Source organism: Eucalyptus grandis, chromosome 1 (assembly GCF_016545825.1).
Source record: "Eucalyptus grandis isolate ANBG69807.140 chromosome 1, ASM1654582v1, whole genome shotgun sequence".
Classification (NCBI taxonomy): domain Eukaryota; kingdom Viridiplantae; phylum Streptophyta; class Magnoliopsida; order Myrtales; family Myrtaceae; genus Eucalyptus; species Eucalyptus grandis.
Window position 1 is genome coordinate 38,255,025 of NC_052612.1, and position 19,672 is coordinate 38,274,696.

The 19,672-nt window shown below is 40.1% G+C and overlaps 1 protein-coding gene across 1 annotated transcript; it reads right to left on the minus strand.

Moving 5' to 3' along the window:
- Nucleotides 1–13,790: 13,790 nt before the first annotated feature.
- LOC104435901 (WRKY transcription factor WRKY51) lies at nucleotides 13,791–15,085 on the minus strand (the record flags this gene model as incomplete). The annotated part of the gene is made up of 2 exons (XM_010048600.3): nucleotides 13,791–14,212; nucleotides 14,304–15,085. Coding segments are annotated over 2 exons (939 nt in total), but the record flags the coding sequence as incomplete, so codon positions are not given.
- Nucleotides 15,086–19,672: the final 4,587 nt, after the last annotated feature.

The following is a 19,672-nucleotide window of genomic DNA, read 5'->3' on the forward strand; positions in this document are numbered from 1 at the left end:
TATGTTTCCACTTATGCAATAAAATCAATGGGTCAGCAACAATTCCTAGGAAATTGCAAATTTTTATTGACCATTGCGGGATGTGCACGCGCTCGAGGGTCGGGTCGTGATAGTTATGACCGAAATTGATATGTTACACATCTTAATTGATGTCATAGGCATATTGAAGTTCATTTATTATAAGAATTTAGGAATTAACCTAAAGGTCAATCAATTTCTTATAATTCATGGACATAATAGTTGGTAATTAATATTTCTTGTTAGATTTGTTTGTATATCCAAATATAGCAAATAAAATTTAATGAGATATATTTATAATTACCAAATTAAATTTATTAGCATCATTATAGTTTAATGTATGTTTGTATATCATAGGATCGCCCAAAGGAAAACTATGATGTACATGTATTGTTAATTTAAATATAATTATGCGATAATCTTAACGCATTAATGTATGAGTACATTTTTGCATATTTGCAGTATCTGTACTTGTTTCACTTCATTTGTACGCTTCGTTTGTTCCTTTATTCAATGGAATGGATTTTCTTTTTTATTGGAGTGAACAAGCTCAATTTCAATTTCACTTTACCAAAAAAAAAAAAATTTACCAAAAAAAAACAAGCTCAATTTCACTTAAGTGTCTTAAATCTTTATTTTCTTCTAATTAAGAAACTAGCTGCTATTATTGACGAGAGTGTTGATGATGAAAAGACTTCCCATAAAGCTTGGGAAAGATCAAACAGACTAAACTTGATGTTCATATGAATGACAATTACAAATAACTTAAAAACTACTTTTCTCAAAACTGATAGCACTAAGAAATTTATAAAATTTGTTGAAGATTGTACTCAAACTGCTGTTTATTTGATGGTATATTAATGAGCACTTTGACCACAATGAAGTATGATGATTTACGTATCATGTATGAACATGTTCTTGAGATGATGAACTTAGCTGCAAAGTTAAAGACTTTGGGAATAAACGTATTGGTATTTTTTAGTACAATTTATACTTAATTCATTACCTCATGAACAATATGAGCCATTTAGATGAATTACAATACTATAAAAGATAAGTGAAATGCAAATGAATTAGCCAATACGCTTGTTCAAGAAGAAATAAGGATAAATAATCAAAAGGCTCATTTTGTTCATATCTTAAGTCATCAAGAAGCTAAAAAGAATTCTAAAAAAAAATGTGGAAGGAATAAGAAGAAAGGATTACATGTCCTGAATGAATTTTCTAAGGTTTCTTAAATGTACAAGAAGAAACACAATCTTAAGTATTACTTTTGTAATAAAGTTGGACACTTCAAGAAAGATTGTTTAAAGCATAAAGTTTGATTCGAAAAGAAATGATAACTTTGTACTTTAGTATGTTTCGAATCAAATTTTACTTAAATTCTTCATAACACTTGGTGAAGTGATTCTAATACCACCATTCATGTGTCAAATATGATGCAAGAAATTCTTGTGATCTAAATCATAAAGCCAAATGCTTTGTGATCACGACAAATAGAAACAAAACTCTAGTTGAAGGTATTGACACATATCGTTTGGTCTTAGATTTTTGGCATTACTTGGATTTGTTTCAAACCCTTGATATACTCATATTTTCCTGCAATTTAGTTTCTTTGTCAGAATTTGATGTAACAGGATTTTCTTGTAAGTTCGATTGTGGATCTTTTGGTTTGTTTAAGAATGATACTTTTATTTGACCTGTAACTTTATGTGCTGGTCTCTAGAAATTTAAACTTGATAATATTTTTGTTGAGATCTTAATAATCTTCCATCATAATATTAGTACTAAACGAGATTTAATGGATGAAAATTCTACTTACTTGTGGCATAAACGTTTAAGTTATATATCCAAGTAAAGGATGCAAAGATTAGTGAAGAATGAAATTCTTCCGAACTTATATTTTACTAACCTTGGAGTATGTATTGATTATATTAAAGATAAACAAGTAAAACATACTAAGAAATGTGTTACAAAAAGCACTAAGTTTCTTGAAATTATACACACCGATATATGTTGTCATTTTGATGTTTCATCTTTTGGTATAGAAAGTTATTTCATCACTTTTATCGATGATTTTTCATGTTATTGTTACATTTATCTATTGTATGATAAATCTCAATATGTGAATACACTTAAGGTGTGTATTAAAGATGTTGAAAGGCAATTAGATAAAAAGGTAAAAATACTATGGTTGAATAGATGTGGTAAATATTATGGAAAGTATGATGAGTCAACAATGTCCGAGTCCATTTGCTAAATTCCTTGAAAGATATGGCATTTGTGCTCAATATACGATATTGAGTACACCGCAACAAAATGGCATAATGGAAAAACGTAGTCGTATTTTAATGGAAATAGTTAGGAGTGTGATGAGTCATTCATATTTACCCTTATATTTATGGATGTGTGCATTAAAAACTTATGTGTATTTATTAAACAAGGTTCCTAGTAAGACAATTTTAAAGGCTCCATTTAAATTATGGACAGAAATGAAATCTAATTTATGACACATGTATGTTATGGGATTGTCCTACAAAAGTAAGAATTTACAATTCACATGAAAAGAAATTTGATTTAAAAACGACCACTGATTACTTCATTGGTTATGCAGAGAATTCCAAATGGTATAGATTTTATTATTTTAATCATATTATGAGAATTGTTAAATTTGGAAATGTTAGGTTCATTGAAAATAGCAACATTAGTGAGAGTGAAAGAATGTGTGATGTTTGCATTCAAGAAATAAGGGTGAAAGTTCTTTTTAAAAAACTTCTAATATTATTGTTCTTGATATTAAAGTTCAATCAAACAATAATCAAGAACAATAAATAAATGATCAAACACTCTATAATGAAGATATCAACATTGAACTTGCAGTAGTTGAATTACAATAAAGAGTATTAAGAAGATTTCAACGAGAAAAGAAGTTGACTATTTCTGATGATTATATGGTTTATTTACAAGAGTTAGAAATTGACGTAGGAATTGGAAATGATCTAGGTTCATTTTCTCAAGTCATGGAATTGGAAGATTCTAATGAATAATTTAATACCATGAAAAAGAGTAAAAATTTATGCATCAAAATCAAGTTCAAGATCTTATTGAATTGCCTAAATGATATAAAAAGGTTTAGTGTAAATGAGTTTTTAAGATGAAGCGTGATTCTAAAGGCAATATTTATTATGTATAGGGTCATATTTGTTTCAAAAAGAATGCATTGATTATAAGCAAACATTTTCACTGACCTCCGGGAAAGACTTACTTAGAATCATTATGGTTTTAGTGGCTTATTGTGACTTAAAGATGGATGCTAAAACCACATTTCTTAATAAGAATTTGGAAGAAGATGCTCATATGGACCAACTCGAGGGCTTTTCAATTAAAAGAAAAAAAATACATTGTGTGTAAATTAAAGAAATTAATATATAGACTTAAATAAGCTTCTTGACAATGATATCTTAAGCCTACATTGATAAAATTTTAGAAATATTCAATATGGATAAATGTTCAACAGAAAAATTTCAATTCAGAAATGTGACAAATTTAACCTTATTTAATATCTAAAAAGTGAATTAGAACTTGAACAAATGAAAAATATTCCTTATACATTTGTTGTTGGGAGTTTAATGTATATCCAAACTTACACTATACCAAACATTAGTTTTGCTATCAAAATGCTTGGCAATATCAAAGTAATCTTCGATTGGATCATTGGAAAATTGCAAAGAATATTCTCAAATACTTGCAAAGAACAAAAAATCTTATACTTACTTATAACAGATTCGATCATCTTGAGCTGATTAGATATTTAGATTCAAATTTAGCTGGATGTGTCAATACAAGAAAATCAACATTTAGTTACTTGTTTCTTCTGGTTGGAAGGGCAATATCTTGGAAAAATGCGAAGTAGTCAGTTATTGTTGCATTCACTATGGAGGTTGAATTTGTGGCTTACTTTGAGGCTATTATTTGTGAATTATGGCTGTGGAATTTTATTTCAGGGCTTGTGATTGTCAATAGTATTTCGAGGCCACTGAAAATTTATTTTGACAACTTTGAAATAGTTTTCTTCTCAAAGAACGACAAGTATTCTAAGAGTACTAAGCATATGAAAATTAAGTACTTGTCTGTTAAAGAAGAAGTATAGAAACCTAGAGTGTTAATTGAACACATTAGCACCAATATTATAATAGTATATTTTTTAACGAAAGGACTATTGCCCAAAACATTTAATAAACATGTTGAAAGGATGGGTATTATTGGACGTCATCAATGATTGCGTTATGATTGCATTAAGTTTATATATTTGACACTTTGAGCTCAATTATTTGTTTATGATATTTCTTATATTCTAAATAGTATATATTATGGAATCGGATTAATATTAAATAGGATAGTTTCTAACGAAGACATTATGGTTGGACCATTATTGTACTTCTCATGTATGGATTATGTTAAGTGGAGAGCTATCGTTATAGTACATGGAATGGACTATATCGACTAATGATATATAATCGCCTTGACTCGCATTAGTTTGCGTTACTTAATTGTGATTATTATGTGATAGCCAATTTAAGAAAGATTTTAGCATTATGTTATTGTGATGGTCTTTATTAAACCATGAAAGGAATGTCATATGGGCCAACTAGGGGATGTAAGAATTATCGTGGCCCGCATGATTTTATTAATTATGGTTTAATGAATATTTAAGAGCTAAAACTTATTGGCTATGAGAAGTTGTAATCCTCATGAAATGAAAATGTGCAATCCATATGAGGAAGTTACAATTTGTATAAAAAGGCATGAAGGTAGAATATGATTTAATAGAAGACACCTATTGATAGCCTATATAAATAAAATCCGATCCTCTCTCCACCCACGGCTTGAAACATGAAAAGAATGTTATATTCTATCATCCATCGGACTGAATATGTTAAGGAAAAATGGATTAAATGAGAGAAATCAGATTTCTGCATCTTTACGGTTTTCCGCAACAATTATCTTCAAGGATATTGCTATGAAATAAAATATATCTTCATCTTTCTCATCGTAAAAATTATGAAAATTAAAGATCCTGTGTTTTTGTAATTCCACATAAAAGAACTATGATATCAGTTACAAGGCATGCCGACATTTGATGTGGCACTACCACGTGGTGACATGTGTTGCCACCTAGTTTTGATTGAATGCTGACATCACCATTTTCTAGATTGTGCCAAAAACTTCAAAAGTGATAAAATATTTTGTAAACCTAAAAGAAAAAAAATGCAAATAATATATTGTAGGAAAGCTTATGTTGAATACTTTTTGATGGTATAACTTTTTTGTTTTTAGATATTTTTATACTTAAAGATATAAGCTTGGAAATTCCGGCCCTTTTACGGTTCATTTAGTTTCACGGAAAATGTGACATTTCTGGAAAATATTTTTAGGAAACCATTTTTAAGAAAATGTAATTATTTTCTGGTGTTCGGCAAAAATCCGAAAAAAAGTGAAAAACATTTTCCACCATTCACTAAGGAATTTTCTTTTCATTCACTCTTTTTCAATATTTGTTATTATTTTATTTTTAAATAAAAATTAATTCATAATTATTTTTATATTTAAAAATAGATTTTAATTATTTTCTTTTTCTTTTTCTTTGTTTTTGTCTTCCTCTTTTTCTGCTGATCGTCGGCCATTGTGACAGTCAACGACCACCGGAGGCAAGCTCGAGTTCGCCCGATGCCACGAGTGAGCTCGAGCTCGCCGATTTGGTGAGGCTCGAGCTCATCGCTCACCTGGCTCGCTAATCTGGTGAGTGGCGAGCGGCAAGCTAGATTGGCAAGCCAAGAGCCTAGCTCACCATCAATTGGGCGGCTTGAGCTCGTCGTAGATTGGGCGAGCGGTGAACCTCAAGCTTGCCCGTTGCCGGCGAGCTCGAGGCTTGCCGTGGCCGGTCATTGGCGGCCGTCGTGGCTAGTGCCAAGACATAGCAAGAGAGAGAGAGAGACAGAGAGAGAGAGAGAGAGAGAGAGAGAGAGAGAGAGAGAGAGAGAGAGAGAGAGAGAGAGAGGAGGAAAAATAAAAATAAAAAGAATTCAAAATTCAAATTTTTTTTTAAAAAGGAAAGATAAAAATGTTAATATGGGACCACCGCCAACGGTGGCCACGATGGCTAAAACTTTACTCTCCCATCCAGGGGGGAGGGGTTCGAAACCCCGTGTCCTCATTGCACGACTCACCTATGGCTGGGCCTATGGTGGTGGTTCAGTTCGCTCCGGGTTTACGTCGTCGGTTGCCGGCCGTACGGTGATTACTAGGTCACAAAAAAAAATGTTAATATGGGTGTGAGATAAGAGAAAGTAAGTGAAGACAATGCTTTCCTCTTTTTCAAAAGTAGAAAATATTTTCTCTTATTTTAGAAGATTTTTTTTCTCCTTAGAAAATATTTTCCCCACTAATTCATATGAAACAAATACCGGAAAATCTGAAAAATATTTTCCTAAAAAATATTTTTTATGAAACGAACAAAGCCTAAGTACGGTGCAATTTTATCATAAATGGTGCCCACAAAGAGAGACATGACCTTCAAAACATGATCAAGGGCATATCGGCTACAATTTACATGAAGAAAGTGTAAAAGGAAAAAGTTTTTTTTCAAAGCGTTATATTTGTACTCGATAGGTCTGCATCGTGATATTTTATTAAAAAATGCTGGGTGATGCAAAGCGAATACAATGCACGGAAAACAATCAACACTTTCTTTCGTATTAATGTTGAATCTGGATTAAGCGGAATGTCTAGTATCTTTTGCGCGCCATGATCAACAGTTATTTTACCCAACATATGTATTGTCGGTAGTCGAAAATGCATTCACAATTTGGAAAAGCCCAAGTCTCCACAGCCAACTGTCCCACTTGATCGACACAATTCAAAGTTTATCCAACATATAATATTGTTTCGATAGAGACGTGGCATAACTTTCTTCGACAAGGAAAAATAAAAAAGTTGTCTTCTTCCTTTTCCTATCTTTTCTTAGGTCAGACAAAAATTTGTGCAAATAAAGAGATTTTTACCTTTTATATCCGGCCGACCATCTCTTTTTGGATCCCATGATGACTTGTTTTAGGTAGATCGGAGCTTGTTTATGTTAACTGTTCTCTCAAAAAATTAAAGAAATAAGTATATCAGAAATCCTAAAATTTGTCAAAAATATGCAATTGAATTTTAAAACTTTCAAAAATGCAATCAATTCCTAAAGTTTGTAACGAACTAGAAGTGATACCCGCCAATTCTTAATTGTAAAGTGTGCAAAAGGGCGAGCGAATTCACTCAAACAGTAAATGGATCTATAGTATGAAGGCTTCGCTTGATGCATATTTCATATTCTTTGTTGTTTGTCCAAACCTTAAACGAACTATTTATTTGTTAGATTTTAAGCCACATTTCCATGCGCAAATGGCATTCGAATATCGTTTTTAGACTTCGATTTGCTCGGCTATGCGGTCGTACTAATGCAAATACTTTCGGCTGAAACGAACTGACGCATGGAGTAGGCTAGCTCCAAGTCTAGTGGGCTTATGGATCTGTGATTTGCAGGACTTCCTAGCACAATCAACTGTAAACACAAGCTGATAATGTACTGTGAGCTCGCATTCAGATCTCTCCCAAAAATTACCAGCTTTATCTACGGACTAGCAAGGAAACCCAGAAGAAGAAGAAGAAGAAAGAAGCCTGATACATCTGCCATTTATTTTACGCTACCTACTACTGAACCATCATGACAAAACAGAAAGATAACTACAATCAAATTGAAGTGCTTTTGTATATAGTTGGGTACGCACATTTGATATATGATACTACCGCAACTAGCAAGCTAGAAGAAGATATCTCTTTCAACTTGATCGTATCTTCTTGGAAGGCTTCCCAATGACCAGGAAGACGGAGGCAAGATCGTGCGGAACCTGAAAGAATCCTTGAGGAGGAGGCCCCGACGCTTTTCTCCTCGGAGGCCGAGGCTTCTTTGGTGCCGGTGGACATGCCCTGGCAGTGTGGCCAGTCATGGGATCAGGACACGACTTGGGGGTGCGGCACTCGTCTTCGTCGTCAGGCGAGGAGTGAAGCTGCTTTCTCTCGCACGGGGCTAAGTCGGAGAGCTTAGATCCGGAGCTGACGACGATGGTTCTGATTGGGGTTGATGGCCTGAATTCTTCTGAGACTCCCATTCCCATGTCAGTTCTCCCACTTGCACAACCCCTGGCTGCTTGCTCGTGGTACGTAACGTGTCCTCTTCAGTTCACTGCGCAGTTCTGCAACTGAGAATCCCCTGGGATACCCAGGTTTTTATTATGATCTTGGTACAAGAAGAGAGCAGAAGTGCTTGCAGAGAGGGAGAGAGACAAAGGCGTGCATAAAGGCAATCGAGAGGATGATGATGAGTGGCGATGAAAGCGAGACAGATGGGAGTGATGAGGACGAGCTACTGCTGGACTATGGAAGATAAGTGGCGCAACATGACAGCGACCTTTTTCCATGTCTGAAAAAAAGCAAATGACAGTCGCGTTTTGGAAGCGAGCGAGTACTTCATTCGTAACTTTTTTGGTAGCCCAAGAGCGTAAAGGCACGGCTACGCGAAAAGTTAATTTCTTGTGAGTCTAATGAATTATTTAAGGTTGGTATCTTTGACATAGGTTAGTAATCTCGATCCATTGCAATCTGCACACAATTTGTGAGATTTGAAGGTATGAATTTTAATTCTTGAACTGAAGTTTTTTTACATTCCAATCAACTACATCAATTTTGGGGTCATTAGTGACATTATTAAATTAACATTATGTACTACGTTATGTTAAATCTAGACGATCATGTCCTTATGCAAACATGTGGAACTCACATAAGATCTATCATTTTTATCATTCTGATTCTATTTAATACATACGTAAAATTGATTCGATAATTTCTTCTGTTTATATAAGCTATGGGGTCCTATTTCCACCTATTTTCATCATCGGAAATTTCATCACTTTTGCCTCGCATGGCAATTTAACACCAAACTGAAAAATCCTATTTTTGCGTCCAACTACTCTCAAGAAAATATTATATGAAAATTATACGTGTATAAATATGAATTTGACCTAACATATTATAGGAATACTTTCTCTTTCTCTTGACGATCTTGGCTACCCCTAGGATTGAGCCAGTTAATCCGCTCTGGTTTAAAAGGAAAGTCAAACTAAACTGCAATACCACGCTTTGGAAAATTCTGAGACCCAACTTAAATAAATAAGGATTTGAAACCTTGAGGTCAACTAGACTTTTCAATTCGGTTCGGTTTGGAACCAAATTGAAGTAAATTATCATTAATTCCATTTATCTTATATAATTTCCTTAGTTCTCATCACGTGTTATCTTACATAATTTCCTTAGTTCTCATCCCGTGTTTAACTTTGTCAACCATGAATTGGTCAAAGGCTCCGGCCATCAGCTATAGATATAGCTGCCTAATGACTGAAATACCAATGTACGAACAATTGTCGCAACTCAAACTTACTTGCAGGTCTCCAATTCTGAAAACATGACACCATAAAGTCACCAAAAAATAGTTCGATTTGGAAAAGATTAAGACCCAACCAAATTGCTAAATTCTAGTCTGGTTCGATTTATGAACCGAATTCTAAAATCACCTCCCAAAACCAAATTGGACTAACAACCTTTATGACCTTTGCTAAGCTTGATTTGGTCTTTTTTCCTTAAAATTCCCGGGTATAATGGGGCTGGGCTCCTCGTGCGCCGGCCATGGTTGTATCAATACAAAGTCAGCTCCTCATACGCTACGTCGCCTCCCCTTTCCACCTTTGTTTTTTCTTCATGGTAGGATTTTACTTACACCGTAAACGCCCCACTAGTTACACAGTTCAACCTAGGTTGATCGATAACTTCTGCAACTTGTCGACAGTTATCAGTTTCTGCACCAATCATCCGATTCGATACTACTGCATCGTGACTCGTGAGGGCCATACAATGTCTGGTGGCCTCGCTGTTTTCACAGCGGGTCGCATGAAACTTGTCTGTTCCTTTATATATATGTAATAATTAAACAAAGAGAGATGTTGCTTAAGATCCAATTCACATGAGGAATATTATGGCACAAGTGAGCAACAAAAGCTGCAATTATCACATGCTTCTCTGGCCATCAAGTGTGTTTTCGCTAGTGCTCTACGATCGACTCCATCATGAACTGGCGAGATCCCGCCTGCGTGAACGATTCGGCAACATGCAATTTAAACAAAGCTTTATTATCTATCTCTACAGTAAAGATTGGTGCATGCCAAGGACAACCCCATCGTGCATGCGTGTTCATGCCCACTCATTCCATCTTTAAAATTTCTATTTACACCAAAAAATGTCGAGGGTAATTGGCAAATGCTGAGATATATCAAACCATCTTCCTTAATTAAGGAAAATAACGTTGAGGTATTATTTTTCACGCGGTGACCGACTATTTATGCCAAGTCGAGAGATCGTTCCCTTACATTGAAATGCACGTGTATTAGAACCTTTGTGAGGACCACCACGTGGTGATGTCCATACTCCTAGAGAGAGACAAAAGTTTTGAGGGCCTAGATAGCGGGAGAAGTGCCAAAAAAATCATAAACATTTTGTCTTTGTACCGATTTAGTCATAAACCTTTTTTTTTTGTGCTGATTTAGTCCTAAACATTTTTACGTTGTGCCAATTCAGTCATTTCGGCCAATTTTGATCGGATTTTGCTTACTGGATGCTGGCCGGCTGACGTGGTCTGATTGGTGCTGGCGTGGACAACTTTTAATAATATTTTAATATTTTCATTTTTTTTTTATGTTTTTATGTTTTTTCTTTTTTTTTTCCTCCAACCGGTTGCCGGAGCTCGGCGACCAGCCAGAGGTGACAGCCGGCGATGTCGAGGTCGACCTTGCCGACCACCTCGCCGGATCTGGCGAGGGTCAAGCCTCGCCCATGGCCGGCGAGGGCGAGGGCGAGGAGGCGGCCTCGCTGTAGTTGCATCGTCCCTTGCTCGCGTGCCTATTCGTGCGTCTTCGCCTCTTGCGCTCATCACCCGCGCCTTGCTCGCTGTCCACCGGAGCTAATCTAGCCGCATGTCGTCGCCGTCAAGCTAGCCTCGTGCCGAGCCGGTGGGCTTGCCCTCGCCCGCCATGGGCGAGGCTCGACCTCGCCGGATCCGGCGAGGGCGAGCCTCACCGCCCGGGCCTTGAGGGCAGCCTCGCGCCGGCCGAGCCTCACTGCCTAGTGTGAGGCCACCCTTGCGGCCACTAGTGAGGTCGACCTCGACCTCGCCGGCCGTCTCCTTTAGTCGGTCGCTGAGCTTCGGCGACCGGCTGGAGGAAGAAAAAAAGAACAAGAAAATCAAAAAAATAAAAATCGAAAATCGAAAATATTAAAATGTTATTAAAAATTGTCCACGTCAGCCAGCCGGCGTCCAATTAGCAAAATCTGACCAAAATTGACCAAAAATGACTGAATTGGCACAACGTAAAAATGTTTAGGACTTTTTTGGCACTTCTCCCCCTAGATAGCCTGAGATAAATTTAGCTAACAAGCAAAGTGGTACGAGGCAGCTCAGATCACCAGATTTTCTTATTCTCTTTTTTTTCTTTTTCTTCTTTCGGCCCAGAGCTTAGGATCCCCCAGTTGATTTAACAGCTAGCTATATATATGTCAATGTTATCTATATAAAATGAGAATGTGTAATCATGTCTATATTTTGAGTCTATCCTCACATTTTCTGTAAGTATCTATATAAAAAGAGAATGTGTAATTATGTCTACATTTTGAGTCTATCCTCACATTTTCTGTAAGTAGATAGCAATTCTTGAAGCCTCGCATCAGAGCACGTCGTCGGTAGTGCTGGAGCCATCTCATCATGGTACGACAATCGACACTCTATCGGGATTTTACTCATCTTCTCCAACAATCATTTATGATTCAGCATTTTGGGAGATAAGGCTCGGGTTTCTGATGTGATTATGGAAGGTGATTGGCACGGGCCGAGATCGGCAGACCTTGCAGAATTTCAATCTAACTCTACATGTTGCTTTCGAGACCCTTGATCAAATGTGAGCATTTCGAATGTTAAAAACCCAAAGATAGGTAAAAACTTATTTTGGATTTTTAGTATTTTGAAAATAGAAATCCACCGTTCATCTGTCATTATTCATCTTCTTCCCCGTTCATCCACAATCATTCATCGTTCTTGATCCACGGCCTAAGAGTCGGGCTTTTGTAGCAATCGCCACTGTCACTTGGGGGTCGCACGTCCTCGGCAACCCTTGCCTGGAGTGGCGCAACCTGCGACTCAAGCGATGTAGCTTGAGGTCGCTCAACCGTAGGTAAGGCTGTGTGGTGACCAGATTTGGCTGCTGGCCATCAGCGATTGGCCAACAGTCAACCTCCATTGGATTTTTAATTTTTAGGCTTAAAAAAAATAGCAAAATCCTTTTATAAATGTGGATTTTATTAAATGACATTTACGTCAAAATTAATTTTCAATATTATTTGAAGTTACAATTTATCAAACGTTATAGCATTTGAAAAAAAAAATCCTTTTATCCCAAACAGTATTTGCATTTTCTTAAAGCTATTTTCCTAAAGCCGAATCAAATTGGCCCATCAGCAGCATAGCATGATCCGAAGGTATGAATTTGGAAAGAAGATAAAAGGACTTTTCTGAAGGAGTTGATTTGTGAACTTCTCTTTAGAAGGAACAGGTAGAAAAGGAAAAAGAGAAAAGAAGAAAAGAAGAGAGCACGGTCTATTCCAACTCATGTACCCTCGTCAATCATAATAGCTAATTAATTGAGTTTTCGGCTAGAATTTCATATCCCCACCCGAATCAATTTCTCCATCAATGGTCGATTCCTACAAATAAGGTAATTGGAAACGATCGATGAGTGTTCGCTACATGGTCTAATCAAACATAGTTTTGGCCAAAACTTGCAGCTGAATCGAGCTGCCACTTTGTCTTAAATACGGATGTAGCAAACTAGGGTCGTGCCGTCCCTTCGTTTCTCCCCCAGCTGGTCGATTTACAATTTGCCAGAATGTCAAAGCCAGTCAAAACTCAAGCCTGGCCACTAAATGTTTGGGCTGGTCAGTGGTGAGAGCCCCCACAGACGTTGCTAACCCAGTCGAGCATCCAAGGCCATAGAGACGTTGGGCCTCGTTCGGACTGGATCGAGCCTGAATTAGCTCCGAACGAAACAACAGCTCGGCGCTACTGTACAGATGTCCTCGTGCGCTTCCAAAAACCCTCTCGAAGATTTACGAGTTCTGGTCACACCAGCCCTGTTTGAAATTTGAGTCATACCTAACGTTGGAAGTGATAGTATTAAGTACAAGGTCCACGTTTTTTCTGACCAAATCCCTTTATTTGACCTTAATAAACAGAGAGAGAGAGGCAGAGAGCAGTGAGAATCTGACAGGCCTCGGAGCGGTCATGGTCAACGAAGCAGGCGGGCAATTGGGTGGGCACGGGGGTAATCCCAAAGTTTGACCTTGGCGCACGCATCACGACATAAAGTAAAGGGCCCCCCCACCCACTCCTCCCCAATTTTTCAGACTTTTTCCCGGTCGACAGTGCGCATCTGATGCCCACATTGGATCCCTGTCTCCTTCATTTCTATTAGAAAAAGTCTAAAGGTGAAGATAAAGCCATCAAAAGTCTATCACCCTCACGCCCCTCCCCCACCCAAAAGTCCACAAATCACGCGGAAAAAATGATAACCGGGGAAAGACTAAATGAACTCGCATCTTTCATTTCCACTAATTTTTCTTGTTCTTCAGCTATAATTTACAGAAGCAACCAAAAAAAGAGATGCCTATCCACCAAGTCTTCCTCGTGGAAGTTTGCGTTGAATTCCGTGCGCAAGTTGAACTCTCTCGCCCCCGTCTCTCTTGTCTTCTTGCTCTGCCGCTGCAGTTGCCCGTGACCACCGCCCCCCCACGGCAAAGGACCCCCCTTTCGGACACCAGATCTCGTGCGTCCTTTCCGACTTCTCAAGCGTCGGGCATCGAGCCGTAGGAGATGGCGTTGGAGACGGAGTGACGGTGCTCCCCCTCGTACGTCACGACCAGCAGCCTCGGATCGTCCTGGGCTCTCTCCACGTGCTTCCTCGCCGGGCATCCTCTCACGCTACTGCACCTATAGTACCCTCTGCACCCCGCGAATCCATCAGTTTTCATCCCAATCTCCATGATCAATACGATATATATATATATACAGATGGCGGGGGGATGTCGCTTACCGTGGGAATGGCGACCCTTTGATGGGCTTTTGACCGTACTTCCTCCACGTGTACTGGTCCGCCGCTGTCTCCGCCGCCACTCTAACGACCCTCTTCACTCTGTGCTTCTTCTTCTTCGAACAGTGGCATCTCCCGGCGGAGAGGGCCTCCTCCGCGCACTTCTTCCTGTGGGTCGACGCCAGAGGCGGCTTCCCGGCGGACATCGTCGGGGGCGACAGCCCCTGCTTGCCGTTGGAGACGCTGCCGTCGCCGGTGATGGTGGAGAGGAAGGACGAGGTGGCGGACGACATGGGCTGAGACATGCTGAAGAAGTCCTGGGACGGCGACAGCGACAGCGACTGGGACTGGCACAGCGAGGGGTGGGCCTGGCTCAGGGGCTTGGTCGCCGGCTTCGGGGGGTCGGGCTTGGATTCGAGGACGAGATCGAGAGGGAGGGGCGGCTGCGGGGCGCGGCGGAAGCGGGCGTGGCCGGTGCGGTTCAAGAGGGAGATGACCTGCTTGAACTTGGAGACGGTAAAGTCGGTGAGGTGAGCGGCCGAATCGGAGGGCTGCTGGAGGTGGTGGTGGTGGTGGGGATCCGGGTTGGAGCTGGGTTGGGGGAGAAGAGAGGAAGGAGATGAGATGCTGCATGCTCTTGAGCCCGGCCGCGGCCGCTTCCTGGATGGCCCGCTCGTTGTCCACCATCTTGACGCAGTCCACTGCCATGAAACGAGATCCCCCGCCGACGAGATGCGAAGCTCCCAGACGCTGCGGTGTTGGAGAGAGACAGAGACGCAGGGGGTTTAGAGAAGGGAAGAGAAGAGAAGAGAAGAAGTGGGTTGGAGAAGGAGAGGTGGGGGATATAAAAGAAAGGTAAAGTGGGGGGGGGAGAGGAAAGAGAGAGAATCCAAAGCTGGTTCTTCTCACTCGAGGCCAATGAGAGGAAGACGACAGAGCGGAGAGTTAGTGGGGGAGGGGTTACTGTATTAGGAAGGCTCAGTTTTATAATCTGGTGGGGTCGTCCCTCCGAAAGCCATTACAAGGGAGAAAACCTAAAACATGATAAATAAATAAAATAAAAGTTCGAGCTTTTGCAAAAGTTATGTATTTGTTGGGTTTTAATCACGCGTGAGATTTGTGAAACACTACTGACTCTCTCTATATAATGCATATATATTAATAAGTTTTGGGTAAAGTCGTCGGGGGCATTTAGGGTGGGGTTTGAATTTTGGGGAGGAGAGAAAGAGAAGGGTCAAAAAGTAGATCAACCAACAATGGAGAGCACATCATTCCCTCCCCCTTTTTCTCTCTCCTCCTCGCACGTCGATTGGCTCCCGCTTTTGCACAAAAGTCAACGATCCCTCCCCCATCGTTTCTTAATTTCTAGCGCCCCCCGGATCTAATCCCGCTTTGTAATTTAAAGTAAAATCAATCCAGGAGAGAGACGGATGCGAGAAATGTCAAAGGTGCTATTCCGCTCCTTAAGAAAAAGATGGGGCGGAGGGTCGCATGTGGGGTTGGGATTCTCCGCCATCCACATTATTGCGTGTTGACTATTTGCATTTGTCCCCCTTTTTTATTTTTATTTTTTTGTGTCTATCTACGGAGTCCTCGCACATGCTACAATAAGATCCAGCTTCCCTTCCATCGATGTGATCACCTCCCGAGCCTTGATTTATTCTATCATCAAAGTCAAATTTCTGAAAAAATACCTGCGATGACCACATCGAGGCGTCCTTTCTTGGCTGATGGCGAACAGAAATGAACTTCTCTTTTTTCGTATTTATCGGTTCCGTTGACCATAGCGTACATGTACAACATAATTAAGCTGGAGTAGACTTAAGTATTAAGGACGAGAAAGAAAGAGGAGGAGAAACTTGCCGGAATACTATATAATATTTGTCTGGAGCACAGGCAAATTGACTTTAGTTTATAATTTCCCGCATCGGGGTCAAAGGCTAGTTGCGCAGGTAGGGAAGGGAAGAGGGTCGGAAATTGCGGTTTCTTTAAAAGTTGGGGGCCTGTTTCGCGTGGAATATGAACCTCCTCCTAGCAAGTGGAGAAGTTTCCCTCTCTTGTCCCGTCCTCCCTCTCTCAAATGTCAGGTTGGGTCCCGCCCCAAAGGTGTTGACATTTTCGCCATTGTCACGAGTGAAACTGTTGACTGACTTTTAAGCAACTTCCTCTGAGGAATCCCGCGGGGGAAGGCAAGCTCCTCGCGCCCGTCGGATGATGCGTCATCCGACACGATCGGACGGCCGGCGCTGGGGCGCGGGGGCTTTCGAAGTGGTTGACCCGGGAATAGAATAATGCACGGAACCAGTGGCGTCTCCTGCTTGGGCTTTCCCACCACCACGTGGGGTTGCAAAAAAGAATGCTAGCTTCCCACGTCTCCTGTCCTCTCGTCTCGTCTAAAGGGGCGAAGGGATTAGGAACGTAGTGGGAACTTTCGTCTGAAACGCCATCACCTCCTCTGCTTTTGCTCCTTTTGCTCCTCCTGCTCCTCCCTTCCTTGTCTCCTCTCGACTTCGGTTAAATTTTGCTTCGATTTCACCTCCCTTTTCCATCTCCTACTGTGGCTCGGACGATGGGAAAATGCCGCAGTTTGGGCGTCGCTCGTTCCTTAGAGTCCAGACCACGTACCCATATTCAGCGACTGCTTGCGCTAGTGCTGCGCCGTGCGAATTTGGACCGTGTTAGGAACGTAGAATTGACGACCGTGACTTTGAAGACAAGGGTGTTCGCTGATGATATTTGATGTTTTGAACTTGCTAGTCAAGCAAAGGGTGGATGGTGCGCACCGCGAGAGACTATCATCAATGCATCTTTGCACGATATCAATGATCGAGGGGCTCTTGCAATTCCCCTCTTTTGGATCTCCGTGACGCTAATTGTTTTCTAAAGGAACACGCGACAAAAAAGATTTACCAAAAACCAAGTCAATTTGTGCAAAACTCATTATTAGGGTGATCGGTTATCGGGAAGGCCAGTTCACAATTTTTGGAATGGGGAATTGGCTCACATGGTCCTAAAACTGGTCCGGTCCAGTTTTTGGGTGGGCCATTGGAACCGGTAGTATATTCTGTTCTTCTTTCTTTTTCTTTTTTTTTCTTTTTTTTTTAAAGCATGTAGTCTATAATCCATCGTAGAATCTTTATAAGAAGGATGTTAAACCCCTCACTGGAATTCGCATGGGTTAACAAGGAACCAAGTTGAAGGAAAGACGGGAAATCTTTGAGCTTCATTCTCTACAGATTAAAGATTGCATTATCATGCTACTGAATTAAAGGAACACCTCGAATGATTTATCATGGAAATGAAAGGCGCATACAGGAGAATATCAATGGGGCATCATGGCGAGCCACCATTTAAGAAAAGAAATGACCCAAATTTTTTCAACAATCTCGAACATAGATAGAACGATGATAGCTAGCAGGAGCCCATCCATCAACGGTGTAGAAGTAGAGATCAGAAGCAATCGTCCAAGGGACAACAGCAACGAGGAGAGGCCAAACTGCGAATTCGCCAAAAAATAGACAAGAGCAGTGACACATCACATAAACGCGAAAAAGATAGAACATTAGGCATTTACAATGCGATTGCGATCACGATAGATCAAAAGCAGAGCAAGAGAGGGAGACAAGAGTTAAGACTAGAGATAAGATCGTGAGGGGGAGGCATTGAGCGAGAGAGACACAAGTGACTTAGGTGAGAGGGTGGTGTCTAAGAGTCAAGCCAGAGAGTGATTGAGAGTCAGAATCGAACTAGCGTAAGAGGCGTGAAGAATTAGGGTTTGTAAGAGTCAAGCCAGAGAGTGATTGAGAGTCAGAGTCGAACTAGCGTAAGAGGCGTGAAGAATTAGGGTTTGTGAAAGTGTGAGTGTGAGTGCCTGGTGTTTGTGGATGGAAGGTCCAAGCCGAGGACGATGATCGTGATAGATTTTTTACATGTTCTTTAGAACTGGCCGGTGATTTGTGAAGGATTAGCATGAATTTCTTGGGTAGATAGTTTTACACATAGAACCAGTTCCAATTTTTTTGAAACCGAGAATTGCCCAAAACTAGTTAGTTTGGTCCAATCCGAGTAGTTCCTTTTGCTCATCCCAACTTATTATATATGTTGTGTGTAAACTTGTCAAATGGGTGGATTTGGTCAACAATGATCTAATCCTAATCGACTCATATAACTTGTTTTGACTATTTTCATGTAATACAAATTTAGTAATTTATATTTGATCCGACCTATATTGCTAAAACACTTTTAAATTAATTTAATTTAGGAAAATTCATACGCTAATTGAGATGAAAGCACAAAGCGAGTAAACATAAAATCGAGAGGGTGAAAATAGATTAATAGAGGTGGATTGGATTTAGGTAAGTTGTGAACCCATTTAACATTCATACGATTTTAAATTTTATCATTTTAAATCTATTTATAACATGTTTACTAAATTTAACTAGCTCATATAATAATTTAGTGCATCAAATATATATTAAGAAATGGGTTTACAACCCATTTTGACATGTTTAGTTATGCATTTTGACACACTTTGTCTCAAGAGGAGGGTGAGACGACAAGTGAGGAAAATGGGTCGAAATAGTTAGGGAGAAAAAATACGAGGGGCAACAGAAACTTCCTGGAACAGTTGACATCGGTTGCGCAATTATGGCGAGGGTCGGAATCCTCGTCCTAAGGTCATAAGCCCGCGTTTGAGTTGGGTTGCGACATGTCGAAAGCTTCCACATCGGGTGGTCCACACACTGTCATGACTCATGACAAACATGCGCAACCATACAAAAATTGAAGAACCAAGACACGGCAATGCCTCGTACTCCAGAATCAAGAGGCTCAAATTCGGGTACTGAATGGGCTGAATTTGACTTTGGGCTTGTGACAGCCAACTGGGCAGGGATCGAGGTCCACATCGGAACGAGGACCTCGTGGTTTATCACAGAAGCAGAAAGGATCTTTTTTGACTTTGAGCTCTGAAGCATTGGCGTTGACTTTCACTTTCTCGAGTTTCGGGGGTCCCATCCATACCCAGCTTTACTTTACTTGCAAGATGCAATTCCTACTTTTGAAGTTGCGTCTCTCTTTTGTGAAGATTTGGAAACCTATCTTCGACCCGTCTCTAGAGCCAGAAGATCCCTCAAGATTATGATAAATCGGTCCCCGAGGAGAGGAGAGGAAACACGCATGTGAGCCCTGGAGCTCAGCAGAAAAAATAGTTGAAATTCGTCCTCCCACGTTGCCCTACTTCTTTGACTGCTGCACCCTACTGGCTACTACTAATCATAGGAACACCAATCATTTCAGGGGCCTAGCCTACTTCTTTGACTGCCCCCACCACTCTACTTAATGAACATTCAAATAGCACCATTTCCATCTAC